Genomic DNA, 18,479 nt, shown 5'->3' with positions numbered 1-18,479 from the left:
ACCCTTTCAGGCAAAGGCCTCTTCCTGGGCCTCATCAACATCCACCAAGTTCACCTCAACATCCAATTCCTCTTCAGAGTCTCTGTCCATCCTGGCTGGCTCTGTGTCAGACTCAATGAGCTTTAGGTTTTCCTGAATGGCCACAAGTTTTTCCACTTGTGAATATATTCCTGTTAATAAGTTCAAAGATTTCAGCGTTGAAAATAATATTGCAACCCCAGTTGTGATGCATTTTACTGCGATCTGGATATTACATTTGTAGCCATATAGCTATTTTCATTATATCGATACTCATTTGTGCAGCCTTAATTACAGCCTTTCCATTGTAGCCTGCCGTGGTACTAAATATTGTGTCATGCATTGAACTTCACCCGTTTTTTCTCAACATTGTCACATAACCAGACTGCTGCTGTGCCGTCTTGAGACTTTTCCAAATGACAGACGGTGTCCTGATCGTTCCCCACATTATTACACATGGCTTGCGGACCTCCAGCCCACGCTGAAGAAACGAGGTGAGAAGCCAGTGGCTGCATTGGCAAACCCCAAAGGGTTGAGCCATAACATTTCAACACACACAGTTTCATTTCTGTCACGCTGTCCAGCTCATTTGGCAGGAAATGACTGTGACTATAGGATACAGATCTGACCCCTGCACATTATATTCATAAACTATGAACAAGATGCTGCAGATATAGCTCCTGCTAATTTTAAGAAAAGAAAAGAAACTATGACCTCACTGAATCTCCTCTATAACAGTTCCTTTTGTAGAACTGGAGAACTGGTTCCTCTCTTTCAAAAGAAACTTCTCTAAAACTCAGATCATGAGTCATGAACTGTTATGGATGACAGATATTGTATATTTTTGAGGAAGTACCCAACATCAGTCTTTTCACATCTGCTTTGTATGATATAGTTTCCTGGTCATAAATGGAAACTAAACTGTCCTGTTATATTGCAGTTACCTGTTTCTGGGTTCACGTTTTTATGTGAGAACTATGTTTATTGTGTTTAGTTCCCATCTTGGGCCAAATGATGGGGAAAAAACTTGCTGTCCTTGAAATGTTGCCACTACAGTTGATCATATTACACCTTCAGGTTTGCAGCTTCACAGTATAATATCTTTTCAGCCCATCCTGATGTTTTATGCGGAAGAATAAGAAATTGGAGACACTTCAATTTTAATCTTAATCCTCAATTCCGTCAGTTTTTTCTTTTCGTCCACTAGAGGGTGTCATACAATCATGAATACAAACTGAAGCTGTTCACTTTATGGATTTGTTAAATTGATGCCATTGAAATAATTGATTTTAAGTGCATCATTGAAAGTTTTAAATGAGATTAAAAGCAACATTCTCAGCATGCATAATTCCGAGGTGATGCAAATCGTTGATTCTCTCTCTGAAAGCCAAAATAATAAATAAATGTAAAAAAATATCAGGGTGCAGGGCATCACTTGTGAGTGAGAGGATTTTGAGAAACTTAAAGTCAGGACATGTATGAGTGTCCCCACAGCTGGTCCACCTTTTTTCTCCTTTTGTCCCGAATGACCGCTTCTTAACTACAAACAGTCCACCAGATGTAGAGCCGAAAATCTTAAATCAACATGACGAGGACCAGTGGGGAGACGAGCACACAGTCTGAGGTGGAGAGGGCGGCAGACATCTCGCCAACTTACACTTGGAGGCAAAACAATGTGTATGCAAGCACAATTTCTCTGTGAGGTCAATGTAAACCCCTCCGATCTGGATAAATGATCTACATCATTTATCCAGATCCCTCAGACTTTGTAAAAATAATTTGTAAAAAGTCATGTCTTTGTGTCATGAATCTACACCTATTGTGTAGAAACACAAGTGAATTACCTGCAGCTGTAACAACATATGGAGGACAAATTGTAAAAAAAACAAAAACAGGAAGCATCTTAGCGAGGTGTTGGGTCATCGTGTGCTGCCAAATCTACGGATGCGGAGGCCAGAGCATGTGATTTACCTCACTTTAATACTCATCAAACCATTCAGTGACCCCTTGTGTCATATCAGTGGGGGCAGTGTCATCTTTTCATGCTGTAGTGAATCACGAGTAGAGTTCATCACAGGCTTGTTGCTGTGCCTGGAATTTGTGGCTTTGTTGTTGGGTTAGGGTCATCAGTCTGCACTCAAAGAGAAAAAGTATTTTAACAAAAGTTTGTACAGTTGTATAAAAAAAATCATTCACAGAACTACCCAGAACCTTAATTCAGTATTTTGTAAATTCTCCTTTGGAAGTAATTACAGTTTAGTAGGACTTTGGACAGGCCTCTGGAAGCTTCGCATACCTGGATTTGAGCACTTTATCCCATTGTTCCCAGCAGATCCATGTTCCATCAAACTGGATGGGAATTACTATCCTTAGGTCCGTCCACAGCTGTTCCACTGTGCTGCAGCTCGACTAACTGGGCCACTAAAGGACCCGACACCACTGTCAGGTCCTATGAAAGGTTGTGCTCTAGTCTCAGGTCATGTGCACTTCAGTTTTGATTTCCCACGCCAAAAAAAGGTTTATGGCAAGTTTTCACTTTGTCAGGAATAGTTTTGAACGCAGACTGCTGGAAAAAAATAGACATTTGCCCCTTTAAATATACAACCCACCATAGTGTCTGAATACTTTCTGAGGCCACTGTATATTACATAAAGGCTCTTCAAGTTGACTGAGTCTGCATCTATATAGAAGTGAATAAAGTGGGCAGTGAGAAAAAATTGCATTTTTTATTGCACTGATATGTTTCTCTCTCCTTGCATGGCCATATGTGAACATAAAGCAGGTGAATTTATCTACAGCAGGCGCCGGAGCCCGTGGGAAACAGATAAACATGGTGGAGTTTACATCGTATCACCCAGCAGGTCATCAGGAAGATCCTCTACCGTGTTTCATCTCTGAGTCAGTGGCAGCGCAAGAGAACGTGAGACTATACAGCAGGGGAACTGAAGCACAGCGGTATGTTGGTGCTGCGTGTTTCCATCAGATGGTGCGCTCATGTGCGTGACTTCTTTGACATATAGGCGAGCGAGCCCTCCAGACATGAGACCTCCTCAGGTGGATCCACCAGGAGACTCTCTGGACAAGCGAGAGAAAACAAAGCTGAGACAGCATCCTCTTTTATGTTTCAACAGAAGTGAAGCTCAGAGCAACAGCTTGACCTGCAGGGGAGAGGCGGAGGTCTGCTGCGAGACAGTGCAGAGGGCTGCAGAAAAATGCAGATAGGGACATGAGCGTAGCGCACAAGGCCATGATATGGATGGAAAAATCTAATTATCCTGTTGACTTTCTCCACAACACTCCGCTGATCAGGTCCCACGACACTGTCAGACTCAAGATGAGCAAGTTTTTACTGGAATCAAGGTCTATCCAGCAGATCTTTATCAAAACCTGCTGTCTACGCCCATCATGCTTCGAGCATCGACAGATGAGGTCTATTATTTTAGTACAGTCTCAGTTTGATTTTGTTTTTTTAAAAAAAGAGAAGCATTTTATCAGACTTCCATCAAATCATTCATATTTATGGGAAGTATTGTAATGTAGGATCTCAAATTTATGAAACTGAAATGATGAGTAATCTACTGTAATTTAATTAAGAGATTTTTGTCCTGGATTTTTGAGGGATTTGGGTAAAACCACAAACCTTATCGCTTTTGAAACAAAAGGTCTGTCACAAGAATTTGTACAGAGCACCAAGCCCCCATGCCAGGCTTCTGGGAGGCAGCATGAAAGGAAGGGTGCAAAAACATCGAGCTCAGACTGACGAAAAGAGAACAAACCTCAACCAAACTTGCACAAGAACTCTGACATCCGGGACCATAAACTACCTAAAAATCTGTCCAAAAACAAAATACATCCAATAAAAATAATTCTTCAAATTTGTCTCTAGCTACCCAATACATAGTAGATAATATTAAACGCCTGTTTGTTTTCAGTTCATTGTCAAGTAACATCAGGTTGCAACACAAATCAAGGAATCTAAATGGAACACAAAGTATTTGCCCAGTTTCACATGTGCAACTCCCAATCAGACACTGGCATCTCCTGGAGCTGCATATTTATGAAACCTCTTCTCTCTCCTGAATTGGGACACCAGTGAGTTTGGAAAGCGCAGTCAGGCCACGCTGCTGCTGGCTGCTCACACAGCGACCCAGGTCTCCCTTTAGCACCATTAGCATGAGCAGCTGCCATCATGGCCTGAACACTGGAGTCATTCAGGCTCCTGATGTGCTGCATTCCTCTCATAACTTCGAGCCAAACCACTGACACACGTACAGAAAGGATTATGTCAAGTTAACGCAACAAACCTTCATTAAATGGTACTGAACGGACTCACAAACACACAAAGATAGATCCTGTGCTAGCTTTAATCTTGAATTATGTGTGTGATGTGTGTCAGGTATCTGCGAGAAACGTGTGCATGTGGACAAAATGGATAAAAGACAGGTGGACAGTGTTTGATAGACTACAACAGACCCATCCTGTGTGTGTGTGTGTGTGTGTGTGTGTGTGTGTGCATTTCTTTGTATTGCTGAAACCATCGACACTCCTCACAATTTCAAATATTTCTGATGGTTAAGTCCTGATTTGTGGAGGGTCAGACATTCATTTGTCGTGGCTAAGGTTAGGGGAAGGGGCTGAAATGCAGCATGTGGTTAAGGTTATGGTCAGGGTTGCTCAGTGAGTGTCCTCGCTGTGAACTGTTAGCATGCGATGTGAAAAAGGGGTGAACAGTGTCTGTTCACGCTCACTCCTCTGTGCAACACATGCGCATGCTGCGTTCTAATTAACTGGTGGACAAAAATGAGCTCTTGAGTGAAGTAAGAGGGCCACTTTTGGGTTTGGCATCTGCACTAGGCATCCCCAGTGTCATATTGCGATGCATGCTCATCACTGAGATCGGTTTACTGGTAAGGGGGGCTGCAAACGGCAAACCCACCGTCAGGAGCGAGTTTGTCTGCTTTTCGTGGGAAAACTACTCAAGCTTCATGATCAGTTTGGAAATAAAACATATTAGCTCCTGAATTCAACACAGGTACATTTTAGGCACAATATCTTCAGCATGCTCTGTGCCAAAACTGTGTGTAATAGTTAAAACACAAGTCGATCACACAGCTGCTTCATCTCACTTCTAAAATACAGCTTTCCTCACATACACACACGTGCAGCCCCTTCAGGACTTCACTGTGTCTTCAGTAAAGGACTCAGAAAAGCTGCACTCTGCCCTGCAAACCTTCTTCCATTAAGGGATTTCTGAATGGACAGTCGCTGCTAAGATCAAATGCAGTGTTGGCTGTAGCTCAAACGCCACATGTGAGAATGTTATGACCGGTGAAGCCGTGATTCATGAGACTTCTTTTGAGATTATATACAACATCTGGCTTCAAGCTCAGCAGAAGTTCCTGAAGGTCCTGAAGGTCTTTAGATCTTCTGTTATGTTTGGACACAGATGGCGATGGCAGAAGGTGGAAACAGTCAGATAAAAGAAGAGCACAACGTGACTTTTTTTAATGAAGTGATGAAAAACGTCGAGAGGATGGCCTTGCACGGGCAACAATGTGCAGGGAAGACAGTTTAAAGAAGCGAGAGAAGACTGAGGTATGTTAACTAACAGAGAGCACTTTTGTCTCCTGTCTGCTGGTTGAGGATAAAACTCCCCTTTAGTGTTCAAGCCACATACTCTACACACATGGTTGAATTAAAAGGGGCCCCTGAAAACTCGCTTGCCAAAAATATTTATGCTGCATCGTTCTGTGAAACCGAATCCCTGCGCTGGTTTTCCGACAATCAGGCTTCTCAGTGGGTCGTTCGAATGAACATTTATATCGAGGATTTCATCATTCTCGTGGTTTCTAGCTGTATATTTTCACACGACTGCTTCGATACGTGCTCATGAGGTTAATGTCTCACTTTCAGGGCTTTGTTTGTGCACAGCTGAGCGTATGCTGTCATGACTGAGGGTTTCAGCTACACCTGCAGCGGGTGGGCCCTTGCTACAGTGACCTCCTTTTTTTATACCCTGTAAACACAACTCAACTTTAAAGGTCGGTGAAAAAAACAGTCTGGGTCTGTTTATTGCTAATTTAAATATTTGCAAGTACTTCTGACACACCACATGGGCCCCAAACATCCAGCTGATTCGCGAACTAGCTTATGTGGCTCAGCACTGCTCCGCACCAGCCACAGTGCTACCAGATGATCCATGAGAAGTACAAACATGGAGATGTAGAACAAATGTGCAGCCTTTTAGTGAGCTGCTTTTGAAGTTTCAGGAGAAAAGCAGCAGCATGAGAGTGAAAGAATTCCTCCTCAGCAGGAAATCTATGTTGCTTCAGTGGTGAGCTTTCAATTTCCTCAGCAGGGCAGATGGACAAAAGCCAAACTATCTGACAGGTCAGATCTGAATGCAGACCACCACAACAAAACTCAAACCAGAGGCAAGTATCAATGTGAAAACATAATTTCAGCACTGTCACCTGGGTGTGTCTCACACAGCCTCGCTCAAACATCCCTGCCCTGTCGTTTATCACTGCCTGCACCCCCCTCGGGGGGTCAAGCAGAGAAACTGCAGGGAATGCAGAGATCAAGACTGAGATCCCAGGCTGAGGGAAAGGCGTTGGCCTTCTTTTTAATCGCCGGGTTGGGCCTGCTGGTCGGACCATAAGCATCAGTTTCCTAACAATCCCCGGCACACGCACGTAGATATACATAACACATATGTACGATACATACAAACATGGAAGATGAAAAAAGTTGTAGGAAAGGTAAAGGTAAAGAGCAGCAGAAAATTACTGAGGTAAAAGGTTCCATTGTGAAAATCTGCCACTTCCATTTCTTAAATCATCCAATATTTACATTAAAGATTTATTGCTGTCAAACAGAAACCATATTGAACATTGTGATATTTTATTATTATCTAATTTGTGTGTTTTTTTCAAACATTTCAAGTGTTTATGTCTTTGATTTGGGCATGGGCCATTTGTCATGGTCCTGTGATTCCATGCAAAGACTCCACCACAGGCTGTATACAAACAGGGCTCCACCAGTGGGAGGTGGAGGGGGGGGGGGGGGGGGGGGGGGGGGGCTCTGTAACACCACCCTGCTGTGCTAAATATCTGTCAGAGATAATGTGGATATCCTGCGTGCCAAAAGCTGCCTTTGTCAGGGCTTTTCAGACCAAACCGTCAGTAAAACCCACTCATTGGTGATCTGTCTCTCATGTTGGATGATTTACTTTATAATCAGTCAACGTCTGTTCTCCTTTTGATGCCTTTTTATTACATTTCATTGTAAAGCATGTATTTCACATAAAACTTGTATTATGGCCATTATGTTACTTCTTCACTTCTGTCCCCAGGAGGGAATAATAATAATAATAATAATAATAATAAACAAACGCTGAAGGGTAAAAAGAGATGGTCATTAAAAGTCTGCAGGTCTGCATCCTGCTGCATGCAGTTCAGTCCCCTGTGAGCAGAAAGAAAAGCCGTCCAGGCTGGGGCCTCTTGTCAGAAGAAGAAAGACAGAAAATTAAAAAAAAGAAGCACCAAAAACAAAAAACAAGCATGTTAGTATGTTTAAATCAAATCAAGCCATTTTAGAGAAAACATAAGCTTTACTTTTACACATGGTCAGTCAGGGTGGTGATGAATTTGTGTGTATAATATAGTGACTGCTTCACATTGGCTCAAATATTTGCCCATATTGATCCCATTTAATTCAACTGTTCTTCATATATATCTATTCTCAGTCTAAAGTCTAAAGTCAGGTGGGCAAATCGAAGAGGTGAATTGATAACTGATGATCAGGACTCTCAGTCTGTGTGCAGAAAGCTCTGTGGCTGCAGTGCGAGATCTCCTGCTGAGAAGGTTGAGAAGGACAAAGGTTAAACCCCGCCCACTCTGCCCGCAGCCAATCAGGGCCAGATATTCAAATGAGCTTCCCATAAAGATGACTTGGAGCTGCAACAGTGACAGAGCAACAGGAGAAACTGCAGCCCTCAGCTCCAAACCCACCACAGAATCAACTGGATATTTCATTGGTCGACTCATATCTAAAACTGTTTATTTGTTTGTGTGTTTGTTTGTTTTTTTGTTTTATTCAGAAGAATTTTTAGGAGTTAAAAAAAAAAAAGCCTCAATAATATGGGAAAGGAAAATATTTGTTTTTTAACTGTTTGGATACTTTTGGGAAAATTTTTTGCAACTTTTTCTTCTCTTCCTGAAACCACCACTACCACCCCTGAGTTTGGTAAGACCGGATATTCCCTTCATGATTTGTGCTCAGGTCTAATTGTGTCAACAAATGAAGCGAAGCAGGTTAATTAAGGCATGCTGTTGACCGGGAGTAACCCCAGTTTGTGGTCTGCAGGTCTGCATCCCATTTCATGGCATTCAGTCTCATGTGAGCAGGAAGAAAAGCAGCTGCAAGGGGTCTTTTGTCTCAAGAAGGCATGAGGGTGTGGGGTGTGTGTGTGTGTGTGTGTGTGTGTGTGTTTAAAATCAAGGTGGACTCACAATTTATTAACACTAGTACAACAAAACAGCAGTGTTTGTGATTAATTAAGGAAAACACATTACAATCATTTCTTAAAATCCTTTACATAAAAAAAAAGAAAAAGAAATTGGCGAACAAATTGAAGTTTCTGACATAATGAGACTGTTTAAGATTGAGATGTGCTCTTTTTGTTATATACGTGTGTGAAGTGAAGCAAACAGGGATTAAAAGTGTTTTTGGTCACTGGTAGAAATGCAGCAGAGACAAAAGGGGGCGACACTGTCACGCTCTATGTTTCAGTGTTGTTGCTGCCGACTGAATCACGCTGGTCAGATTAGTGCTCAATTTGTATAATTGAAGAGGCAAGTTTTCACAATCTGCACGAGTAAGTTGTTTGTTGAGTATGATTCACTTAAATGCATCTTCTGCAGAACATGAAGGCGAACAGCTGCACGATTGTTTTTTGAATGCACGTTAATCAATTGTGTGATCACAGTGTTGTCATATTTACTGTTTCCATGTTCAGACAGCGTTCATGTCAGGCGACAACAGTTTCACAATCTGCTGCGTACTCTCTGTGTGTTGTTGTTCCAGTAGACAGCACGCCCTCCACCTCTCCCCTGCCCATCACTGCTGAATGGATCTCAAACTACACCGACATTGTGTCCAAGTTCTCCCTGCGCACTTCCGACAGCCCTGATGATGACCTGTGCTACATCGTGCCCGGCCAGCCAGAAACCATCAATGAGTGTCAATTCAACTCAAAGACGCAGACCTTCATTGTGATACATGGCTGGTCGGTATGTCCCTCAGCATCAGCTATACTCACTTCTGTCTGTCCTATGTCCATTTATTTTTGTTCTGTTCAGCGTCGGCCTACAACTGAAGTTATCTCAAGGTGCTTTCGCAGTGGAGACTTACGGGTGTTTCAAAAGCAAAAAAAAAAAAAAAAAAAAAAGTCACATAGATAAAACAGTGTCTTGCATAAACATTAAATAAACAGCAGCTGCATCCTGCCAATACAGTGTTGAAATAACCAACTGACCTCATTCAGTCAACTGAGATAAACGTAAGCAAATATCCTAAAAAAATTATTTTATTTCTGAGAGAACTGGCAGAAGTGAGTCAGTTACACAAACAGTCCGTGCTTCTCCTCCGATAATGTGATTTAGAGCCTGTCAAGCGACACCACGTGAACCTGATGACATCCCGGCTGTGCTCCCAACGTCGGGGTGCAGAATAAGGCCGGAGTAAATCGCTCCATGGTGCAGCTGACCGCACAAACGTGTGTGAAGGTTGACTACATGTGTGTGCTTTCCTCCAGGTGACGGGGATGTTTGAGAGCTGGGTGCCGAAGCTGGTGTCTGCGCTGTACGAGCGAGAGCCCTATGCCAATGTGATCGTGGTGGACTGGCTGACCCGGGCCAACCAGCACTACCCGACCTCGGCGGCCTACACCAAACTAGTGGGCCGTGACGTCGCCAAGTTTGTTACCTGGATACAAGTGAGTGTTTTCACCGAGCAGGAATCGCTTCCCACTTCCTCTTTGTTGCCGCTGACCGCCCACTTTTCATCGACTCATTCATTGTTAATCTGCCAGCAAAGAAATTAGAGCAGATGGGGAATCTGTAGTTGATGTAATGTTTTGAATGCATACCTAACGGATTTGTTTTCCTACTGGTTATGATTTTAAAAGCTGCATTAAGGCGTTTTATGGCCATGTCTGTGGCTCACAGCAGTCCCTCATTACAAGGCTCAGTATTTAGTGGAGCAGCCTTTATATGAACAACTTCAAGGTGTGCTGGTATTTTGTCTTTATGTAACGCGCAAGTTCAAAGCTTGAAACGTTTTGGCAAAGCACAGAATAACACAGAGGAATCCCCGTCTTGGATAAAGTCCCAGACTGAGACCTGAACAGAGTGCTGCAGCGCTGCAGCTCAGCTTTACATCCCTTCGGCAAGTCCGCAGGGTTAGAGTGGAGGTGTCAGGCTTCCTGACACATCCTGTCCGTCTCGTCCCTTTTTCAGAAAGAGCTGCAGCTTCCTTGGGAGAGGATTCACCTGCTGGGTTACAGCCTGGGAGCACATGTGGCTGGAATTGCCGGAGACCTCACCGACCATAAAATCAGCAGGATCACAGGTGCGAAGCTGAACGCCAACACCCGATCATCATCTGCTTTCATTACATTACGTCCACATGTACGCAGCCAGAGGTACATGCTGTAGGTTCTGATGCTCCAACTCTGACCACTCCAGTTTATGTTAAACAAAACTCCACTTCATGTAACGTATTGTAGTTCATTGGAAAAGATCTTAATGTAAACTTTAGCACACTGTATGACCTCTTTACACCTGAATCAATCCAATTATGATTATGTGACAGTGTGTTTGAAATACATTCTGCCTATTAGATGAGACATAAATGTTTAAATTTACCCTGAAAGCCAATGAAACCATGCATGCTGCAGAGTGCTGTATGAGCACCTCTGTTTCCAGTGCGCGCTGTGAAGCGTTACACTCCTAGCATGTATTGTATGTGTGGATATTTGCTGTTATTCACGATGGAGTTCATCCAGCTTCGAAGTGTCTCTGCTTAGAATAATAGTGTGTTTACTGTGAGGGCAGCAGCCCATTCAGAGCCCACGATCACCGCCTCGCTTTTTTTCCGAGCTGCACATGAGGGAAGGAGGCCAAAAGAAGCGCATAAGCTTCAGATGTTTGCAGATTCATCTGTCACCTCCTTCCTCTGTCCTCGTCCACACAATCTTAGTCCATGTGAGGCCACGATGAAGCAATCCTAAATCCTCTGTTTCCCGCCTCGTACCCAGGTCTAGATCCGGCTGGTCCCACCTTCGAACACGCTGATGACCAGAACACCCTTTCCCGAGATGATGCCCAGTTTGTGGACGTCCTGCACACTAACACCAGGGGCTCCCCCGACCGCAGCATCGGCATCCAGAGGCCCGTGGGCCACATTGACATTTACCCCAACGGAGGCACCTTCCAGCCGGGCTGCAACATCCAGAACACCTTGATGGGGATCGCATTGGAAGGGATCAGGGGACTTCAAAGTATTTACCACACTCCCTGTCTAGTGTTTGCAATTACTTTCAGCTGCTTTGCAAAGTTTTTGATTTATGCAGTACGAATGCTGTGGCTTGTTAGCACTCAGTCGCTTAATCCAGTCAACGGGACATCCACTCAGTCCGCCTCCACGTTGGCAAGCATCTGCCCTCATTAAACAGTCACTGTACCACAAAAGTTAAATATAGGGGGACCATGTTACTCCAGCTGCTCAGACCTGCTGGGACCAATCCTCTCCACCTCCGCTTTGTGAAACTCTGCACCATAAATACGCAACCTGCTACCATTACAGTGCTCAAGTTGTAACATTAACAGACTTAGAAAGACAATCATGTAAGTTTACAGACGCTTTAAGAGCTTTCATGGACTTGCCCCCGATGAAAACAGCCACAGATTCACAGTTTGTCACAGACATGATGGCAGCCTTGTGTGCTGTTTCGCTGTTTCACTCACTTAGCTTTTCCTAAGTATGGCAGAGGTCACAGAGGAAACGCCATCTGGGTCAGAGTTGAGTCGACACCGACGCATGAAGGGTCGGTCACAAGGAAGCTGTTTTCTCTGCATAGCACACATACTGAGTTTCTTCTGCTGTGTGTGTGTTTTGCAGACATGGACCAGATCGTCAAATGCTCCCACGAACGCTCCATCCACCTGTTCATCGACTCTCTGCTCAACACAGAGCAGCAGAGCATGGCTTACCGCTGCGCCTCCAAGGACGCCTTCAACAAGGGAATGTGCCTGAACTGCAGGAAGAATCGCTGCAACAAGCTTGGTTACAACATCAACAAGGTCCGCACCACCCGCAGCACCAGGATGTACCTCAAGACTCGTGACATGATGCCATACAAAGGTAAATGACAAGACAAAGGACATGTTCCTGGTAGATCTCATATTTATGAGAAGGAGAATTAGTTAGGAAGAAAAGATAAAAATCTCGATCCGAATGGACACGCATAACTGGAGTGTCTGGATGTCTCTCCTTGGAGACGCCATCAATATTTGTACAAGTACATGTGTACAACAAGTAGCAGACACTTGGGAGGTCACATGAACGGGAGGCCACTGGTATTTTAGTGGTTGGAGGTATCTCAAGGTAACACAACACCGCGACATGTGACACACAGCTAATGGAAAAAGTTAATGGAACATTTTAGTATATCATTTAGAATATTATGGAAGCAAAGTGGATATTTTAGAGATGCAAATGTGAGTTGCAAATAAAACGGACTCCCAGTTGTTTTTAGTGCACCGCTGTGTCACAGAGGGAGAAAGAGAGTTAATATTATAAGTAGTAGTTAAACTGTCTTTGTTGGCAACTTCTCAAGCTGTGCGAGTTTGTCTTCAGTATAAAACTCTGTTTGTTTCCTCCCCCCTCACAGTTTTCCATTACCAAGTGAAGGTGCATTTCTTCAGTCAGGACAAACTGAGCTTCACTGAGCAGCCAATGAAGATTTCTCTGTTTGGAACCCGTGGAGAGAAAGAGGATATTCCTTCTGTCCTGTACGTACAAAACCCACAAAAGCAGTCACATGCATGTGCAAATTACAAGAAAAGGTGGCGTCTCCAGCCGTCCTCACTCTAAAAAAAACAACAAAAAACCGTACTGATCCTACATTCATTTGCTTCACCCCCGCAGGCCTGTCCTGAACGGTAACACCACTTTGTCTTTCCTCATCACCACCGATGTCGACGTCGGAGACTTGATGATCGTGAAGCTGCGCTGGGAGAAGGACTCCATCATCAGCTGGTCCGATTTTTGGGGCAGCAGCAAGTTCCACATCCGGAAGCTGCGCGTCAAGTCCGGGGAGACACAGTCCAAGTAAGCGAAAAGCAACACAGAGACACCAAATTACAGAATAAATAAGAACAAATAAAACTTTTCTCCAAATGACATTTATTATATAACCCACGTCATTGCAGAGTGATCTTCAGTCCAAAGGAAGGCGAGTTTACCCACCTTGTCAGGGGCGGGCAGGATGCTGTCTTTGTAAAGTCAAAAGAAGACAACATGAGCCGTAAAGAGAAATTGTGAGTGAAGAGCTAGCTTCTGAAATTGAGTCACCTTAACAAAACACCAGCAGATCTTCCCCCTCCTGCTCACATCTACCTTTTTGTTCTTTCCAGGATGCACAAGCTGAAAATGCAGGGCAGTCTTTTTGGGCAGAACGACGCCTGAAGTTGCACTTGACCACAAATCCGCATGATGCACATTATCCATCTCTACATACAAACCCAAAGATGGACAGCACACGGCAACACTGGGAAAGCCTTCACAAGTAACTGGACATCTATATGTAGTGACTGCTGCGTTTTTCTGATTCTTCCTGCTTTTTCTAAACTCCCCACTCAACAAAAACAGCGCTGGAAATAAGTCTGATCATAAGCTCTCTCCCGTCCCTGAACGCTGTCTCTGCTGCTGACAAATGTTTCAGGTTTCTCCGTGATGACCTGCTCACAGTTTTACACATTCAAAATTACTTTTTGCTGCGTATCTTTGTAATCATTTGTTTATGCTTTTGTAGCCTCCGTGTACTGTTTATACTGATTTCAATGTAATTATAAAACCTGGACTGGTGTGTTTTCTTTACTTTGTGAGCTTGAGTTATTGTAAATGTAAAGTGATTCAGAGTGACAGGCAGAGTTCAGGCACATCTTCTCGTTCTTTGTAAAAGGATCATTTTGTCCAAAATGTTTGTCTTTATCTAACCACTAGTTGCCACCGATCAACAGGGACCAAAGAAATATTTACTATCTGCTGAACAGAGAATCGCAGTGGTCATTGTAAATACCTTTTTTAAAAAAATCAATATTATATATATATTTTTGAATATGCGTTGTGTTAATGTCTGATCTCTTGAAGTCTTGTTCTTTGATTGCGTTTTGGTTATTGTGTCACTGGTCACTTTTAAAAAGCTCTTTGTCCCCTGCAGCAGCATATTAGATGTTAAAGTCATTGACAGAACAGTCCAGCAAGGACATGCATCATTTTTTTCAAGATCCAGTAATGGCTAAGTGTGCCTAAAAACTTCAGTCAATTGTTTTCCATCCAAAACAGTTTACCTCATTGACTCAGCTCAAGCTACAAAATGCCCTTATTTTGAAAGGTCAAATGTAAAAAAATTGTTTTAAAAAACAACAACAACAAAAAAAAAAACAAAAACAAATGCAAACATTTGGAATTTGTGATGGACTGGCCCACTTGATAGCCATAATACATCTCAAGAATACTGCATATTGTATTTATTGAATGTACATGTATATATTTGTATATTAAGCTGTAATATATGTTGCTGGGCTTCCGTTGTGATCTGTATTTTTATAAATGAAACATTTTGTGATTTTTATGCAAAAGGCTCTGGAACGATCGATCAAATTGGTCTCTATGACAGCTGTTGAGTGCATTTGTCTGTATACAGAAAAGAGCCCAGGATGGTTTAACACAGAGATAAACCACAGGCGAAAATCTCACAGATTGCTCAAATTGCTTTGAGATTAAAAACTGAATAAATAACTTGTCAAATGTCTGTGGACCTTGTTTGGAGTTAAAGTTGTTGTTCACCATCTCAAGGATGAGAAACGCTAACACACATCAGTGTAATCAGGCAACAACAACAAAAAATGAAAGTCTTCATTTTAGGTGAAGGGTATGTGGAAATGTTAGCGATGAGAGATAATCCCAATCTACATTCAAAATGCAGAGATTAGAGATTAGCTCCTGAAACAAAGTAATGTGACCTGAGAACATCCTGAAATTGAAATTAAACTACACACCAAATACTAATCAAATATCTGAACCTATTCAAAAACCTACATTACTTCTGCTGGTATCCTTTCTGTGCTTATACGCAGAGTATATTTAAATTTGTTCAGTATTTTCAGTATTTGAAATCCCAAATAAAATCCCTCTGATCGGCCGGTCACCAGTCCATCACAATGTCAGCTGGGATCCAGTTTTCATTTAAAGTCTTGGTAGCTGTGTGGTTGGAAGGGCGACTGCACCTGAACGCATCCTGTTTGTTCCCTGTTGGTGAACTGCAGTTGTGCTGCTGCTGATGCGTTCACGGACTCCATCAGCACTGATCTATGGGGAACCTGCGCAGAAAATAGCCCCCTGCTGTACCACTAGTGGTCAAAAGCCCCCCAGTGTGTCTTTAAGCAGGTTGTTATTGGAGTTGTGTTGCTGAACTACCTCTCCCTCGTGGCTTACAACTGTGCTAACACAAACGACGGCGTAGATCGGCCGACATCTGAAGCCACTTAGAGGAAACGACTGGATTACAGATGCTTGTTGATGTTAAGACAGCTTCGCTCAAAAATTCAAAACATGTTTGCCGAAGACTCAAACAATCCAAAGGGTGCCTGAGAAGAAAAGCAAAGAGTTTCTCTGAATCTTTGAGTTTGTGTTTTAGTTCCTCTGAAAGAAATTCCTTCTCAGCTGTGGGCCGTTTGAGCAGCTCTCGGGATCTGAGCATAGTTAATGTAGGGAGAAACCAAAACCTGCGTCAGGTCATTACTTTATTTGAAATTATTCCTGGTGGCTGGCACATGACAGTCTGACCTAACCATCATCTGACAGCTGATTGATCTGGATGATCAAATCAAGTATCAAGCACAATCATATCTTTCTACTTATCTGCTCCTCTGACCACAAAGGGAGCAAAAAGTTTCAATTTAACGCAGAAGCATCATGATGTTGAATATCTTGTGCTTAAGTACTGCGTTAATCGACATCATATGATCTTCAGGCTCTCGGGATGAAATACCATTTGTTCACACCCGCTGGGCGACAGCATAATGACTTTCTTTAAGTTTTGTGTTGGTTCTGGTGGCTTTTTTCATATTCAATGACGTTATATCAGTTAGAGTATAGCTTGTGTGCAGATTTGTGAATCTGAACATGATGTGCGACACCATGTAGGACTCTGGGAAGTAATCCTGAAAATAAGTCTTGGAAGCATCGTAAATTTAAGGCATTTTGTTGTTTCCAAACCTATTCTCTCTCTTCTCTGCTCCTCATTTGCCGCTCATCATCACAGCGGAGTGTTTCCTCAGATAAAACCGGGACGCCCCAATAAGACTGCAGCGGGAAAACAAATGGAGTCATTGCTTTTCAGGGAAAATGTTGTCATGTTCATAGAAGTGTAAAAGCTCACTAAGCCAGATGGGCTGCTGCTTGAGCAATGTCTGGTGTGTGTGTGTGTGTGTGTGTGTGTGTGTGGAGGAGGAAGAGGAAGAGCAACACTGAATTAAACTGCTGTTATTGTGAAGCTTTCCTGATCTTGTTTGCAGATTAGCAGACATATGGGGCCCAGAGGCCTGTCACACAGCCGCAGGTGAGTGTTTGGCATGAATGTGAAGACTTGTCCTGACAAGTAGACAGCTGGACTGCAAATGGCTGAAACAGCACTTGGAAGGATGGACGTGTGTTACGCATCTCTTCGGGTCTTTTGCGGCAGACCAGCCTCTCACAAAGCTATAGACAAGGCTCGACCATTCATGCACATCAGGAGGATGAACTCCTCATTTGGCTTTCATTACTCTGGTGTCAGCAAATGAACTGATAATTGGTCACAATGTCGCCAGTTCGTCAGTGCGTCTGTGTGCATCGTTCAGTTCACCCTCACAGCAACAAGCTTGTAACTCTACAACCGTCGGCCTCCTGCCCAGTTACTCTTGGCATCGCCGCGTTGGGCAACAAGTCAACGGGAGGAAGCCAACTACTCTTTCCCCAATATCAGCATGTGATAACCAGCTGGCGTGTAACAGAATACATTCAACTCATTTGATTGGTTAAAAGCTCTATGCAATAAGTCAGAGGTCGAAGTGTCAAAGCAATAGAAAAGAATAACTTATTACAAAAGCAATCTGTGATTTGCTCTGACATCGCAGGCCGGCCAAAAGCTTTGTTGACTGTTATACACTGGATAACATTTGAGTCTGAACTTCCGATCTTCATCCCAAATTTTACTTCAATACCTTATAAATGTAGTGATCGATTTTCCCAAAGTAAGATATTTAATAAGACATTCTGTACATTCTAGTTTTTATACAATTTGTGATGCTTTAAAGAGCATAAAACATCAGTATTAACGTGGGACCACTTGATTTTTACATCAAAGCATACTTCTCGGTGCAGGTTTGTGTCTTTTCTCTGACAACATGACAACTAAAGGAGATCCTCAAGAGTCCCCCCGACCTTTATGTCCAGCCTATAGCTGTACCGTGCTGTGCTGCGAGCCGTCTGCTCCTGACCTGCTCAGACTGCCTCCGTCAAACACAGAGACTGTAAATACTGACAGTCTCAGAGTTCACCCGTGTATTTACTAAATATACATATGTGTGTACTTTACGGGAAATTCAAGGAGAAGCTTGTCTCTTCGAACATGCTGTTCCCAGGAAACTTTCTCTCTGTTATTACATTTGGAGTTTGACCGTCTTGTCAGGTGGATTGTATCTTTTAGTCGAATTTTCTTCATAAATGACATTTTGCTGTCCCTATCAACTTTTTTCTTTGGAAAACATTTACACATAGAATATATTCGAAATAAACATTTGCCATAAGGCAAATGATGAGTGTATCTGTGAGTTAAAACTGTGAGATACCTTCAGTCTACAGTAACCACAGTGTGTTGTTGAGCCCCCTGGGCTGGAGGAGTGGAGAGCTGAGCAAACAGACACACATGCGGTGTTAATCCATTCCTCATGTCGGCTTTACCGTGTGGTCAAAACATACATTTAATAAAGTGAAAAACACGAATAAGGCATTCTGCTGGCTCTAAAGAGATGCTGCGCTGCCAGCCGCCGCTGTTAGTCCCTCTCATAAAGCAGCCTAATGGCTGACTTTACCCAGATTTCTCCGCTCCCCGCCCGGGGGTCAGCAGCCAA

At 43.1% G+C, this 18,479-nt stretch overlaps 1 protein-coding gene across 4 annotated transcripts; it reads left to right on the top strand.

The window, feature by feature from the left end:
• The first annotated feature begins 8,004 nt into the window (after positions 1-8,004).
• lpla (lipoprotein lipase a) lies at positions 8,005-15,118 on the top strand. 4 transcript variants are annotated; one of them, XM_029499460.1, is made up of 11 exons: positions 8,005-8,265; positions 8,733-8,750; positions 9,106-9,311; positions 9,836-10,015; positions 10,539-10,650; positions 11,339-11,581; positions 12,202-12,444; positions 12,974-13,094; positions 13,231-13,413; positions 13,515-13,622; positions 13,719-15,118. In XM_029499460.1, the coding sequence occupies exons 1-11, from the start codon at positions 8,160-8,162 to the stop codon at positions 13,768-13,770; spliced, it is 1,572 nt and encodes a 523-aa protein (XP_029355320.1). In that variant the 5' UTR covers positions 8,005-8,159; the 3' UTR covers positions 13,771-15,118. The 4 variants fall into 4 exon arrangements, with proteins under 4 accessions (XP_029355320.1, XP_029355321.1, XP_029355319.1 ...); XM_029499461.1 differs by lacking the exon at positions 8,733-8,750 and having other exon boundaries at positions 8,005-8,260; positions 9,113-9,311; XM_029499459.1 differs by lacking the exon at positions 8,733-8,750 and having other exon boundaries at positions 9,109-9,311.
• Positions 15,119-18,479: the final 3,361 nt, after the last annotated feature.

This window comes from Echeneis naucrates, chromosome 4 (assembly GCF_900963305.1).
Source record: "Echeneis naucrates chromosome 4, fEcheNa1.1, whole genome shotgun sequence".
NCBI classification, from domain to species: domain Eukaryota; kingdom Metazoa; phylum Chordata; class Actinopteri; order Carangiformes; family Echeneidae; genus Echeneis; species Echeneis naucrates.
Note: the sequence above shows the minus strand (reverse complement) of the source record. Positions and strands in the feature narration are given on the sequence as shown.

Bases quoted from the DNA above. Each gene is read 5' to 3' on its own strand.
- lpla (XM_029499460.1), top strand. From the start codon at position 8,160: ATGGGAAAGGAAAATATTTGTTTTTTAACTGTTTGGATACTTTTGGGA. The intron at 10,016-10,538 runs GTGAGTGTTTTC...TCCCTTTTTCAG, and splicing joins AGTTTGTTACCTGGATACAA to AAAGAGCTGCAGCTTCCTTG. The intron at 11,582-12,201 runs GTATTTACCACA...TGTGTTTTGCAG, and splicing joins AGGGATCAGGGGACTTCAAA to ACATGGACCAGATCGTCAAA.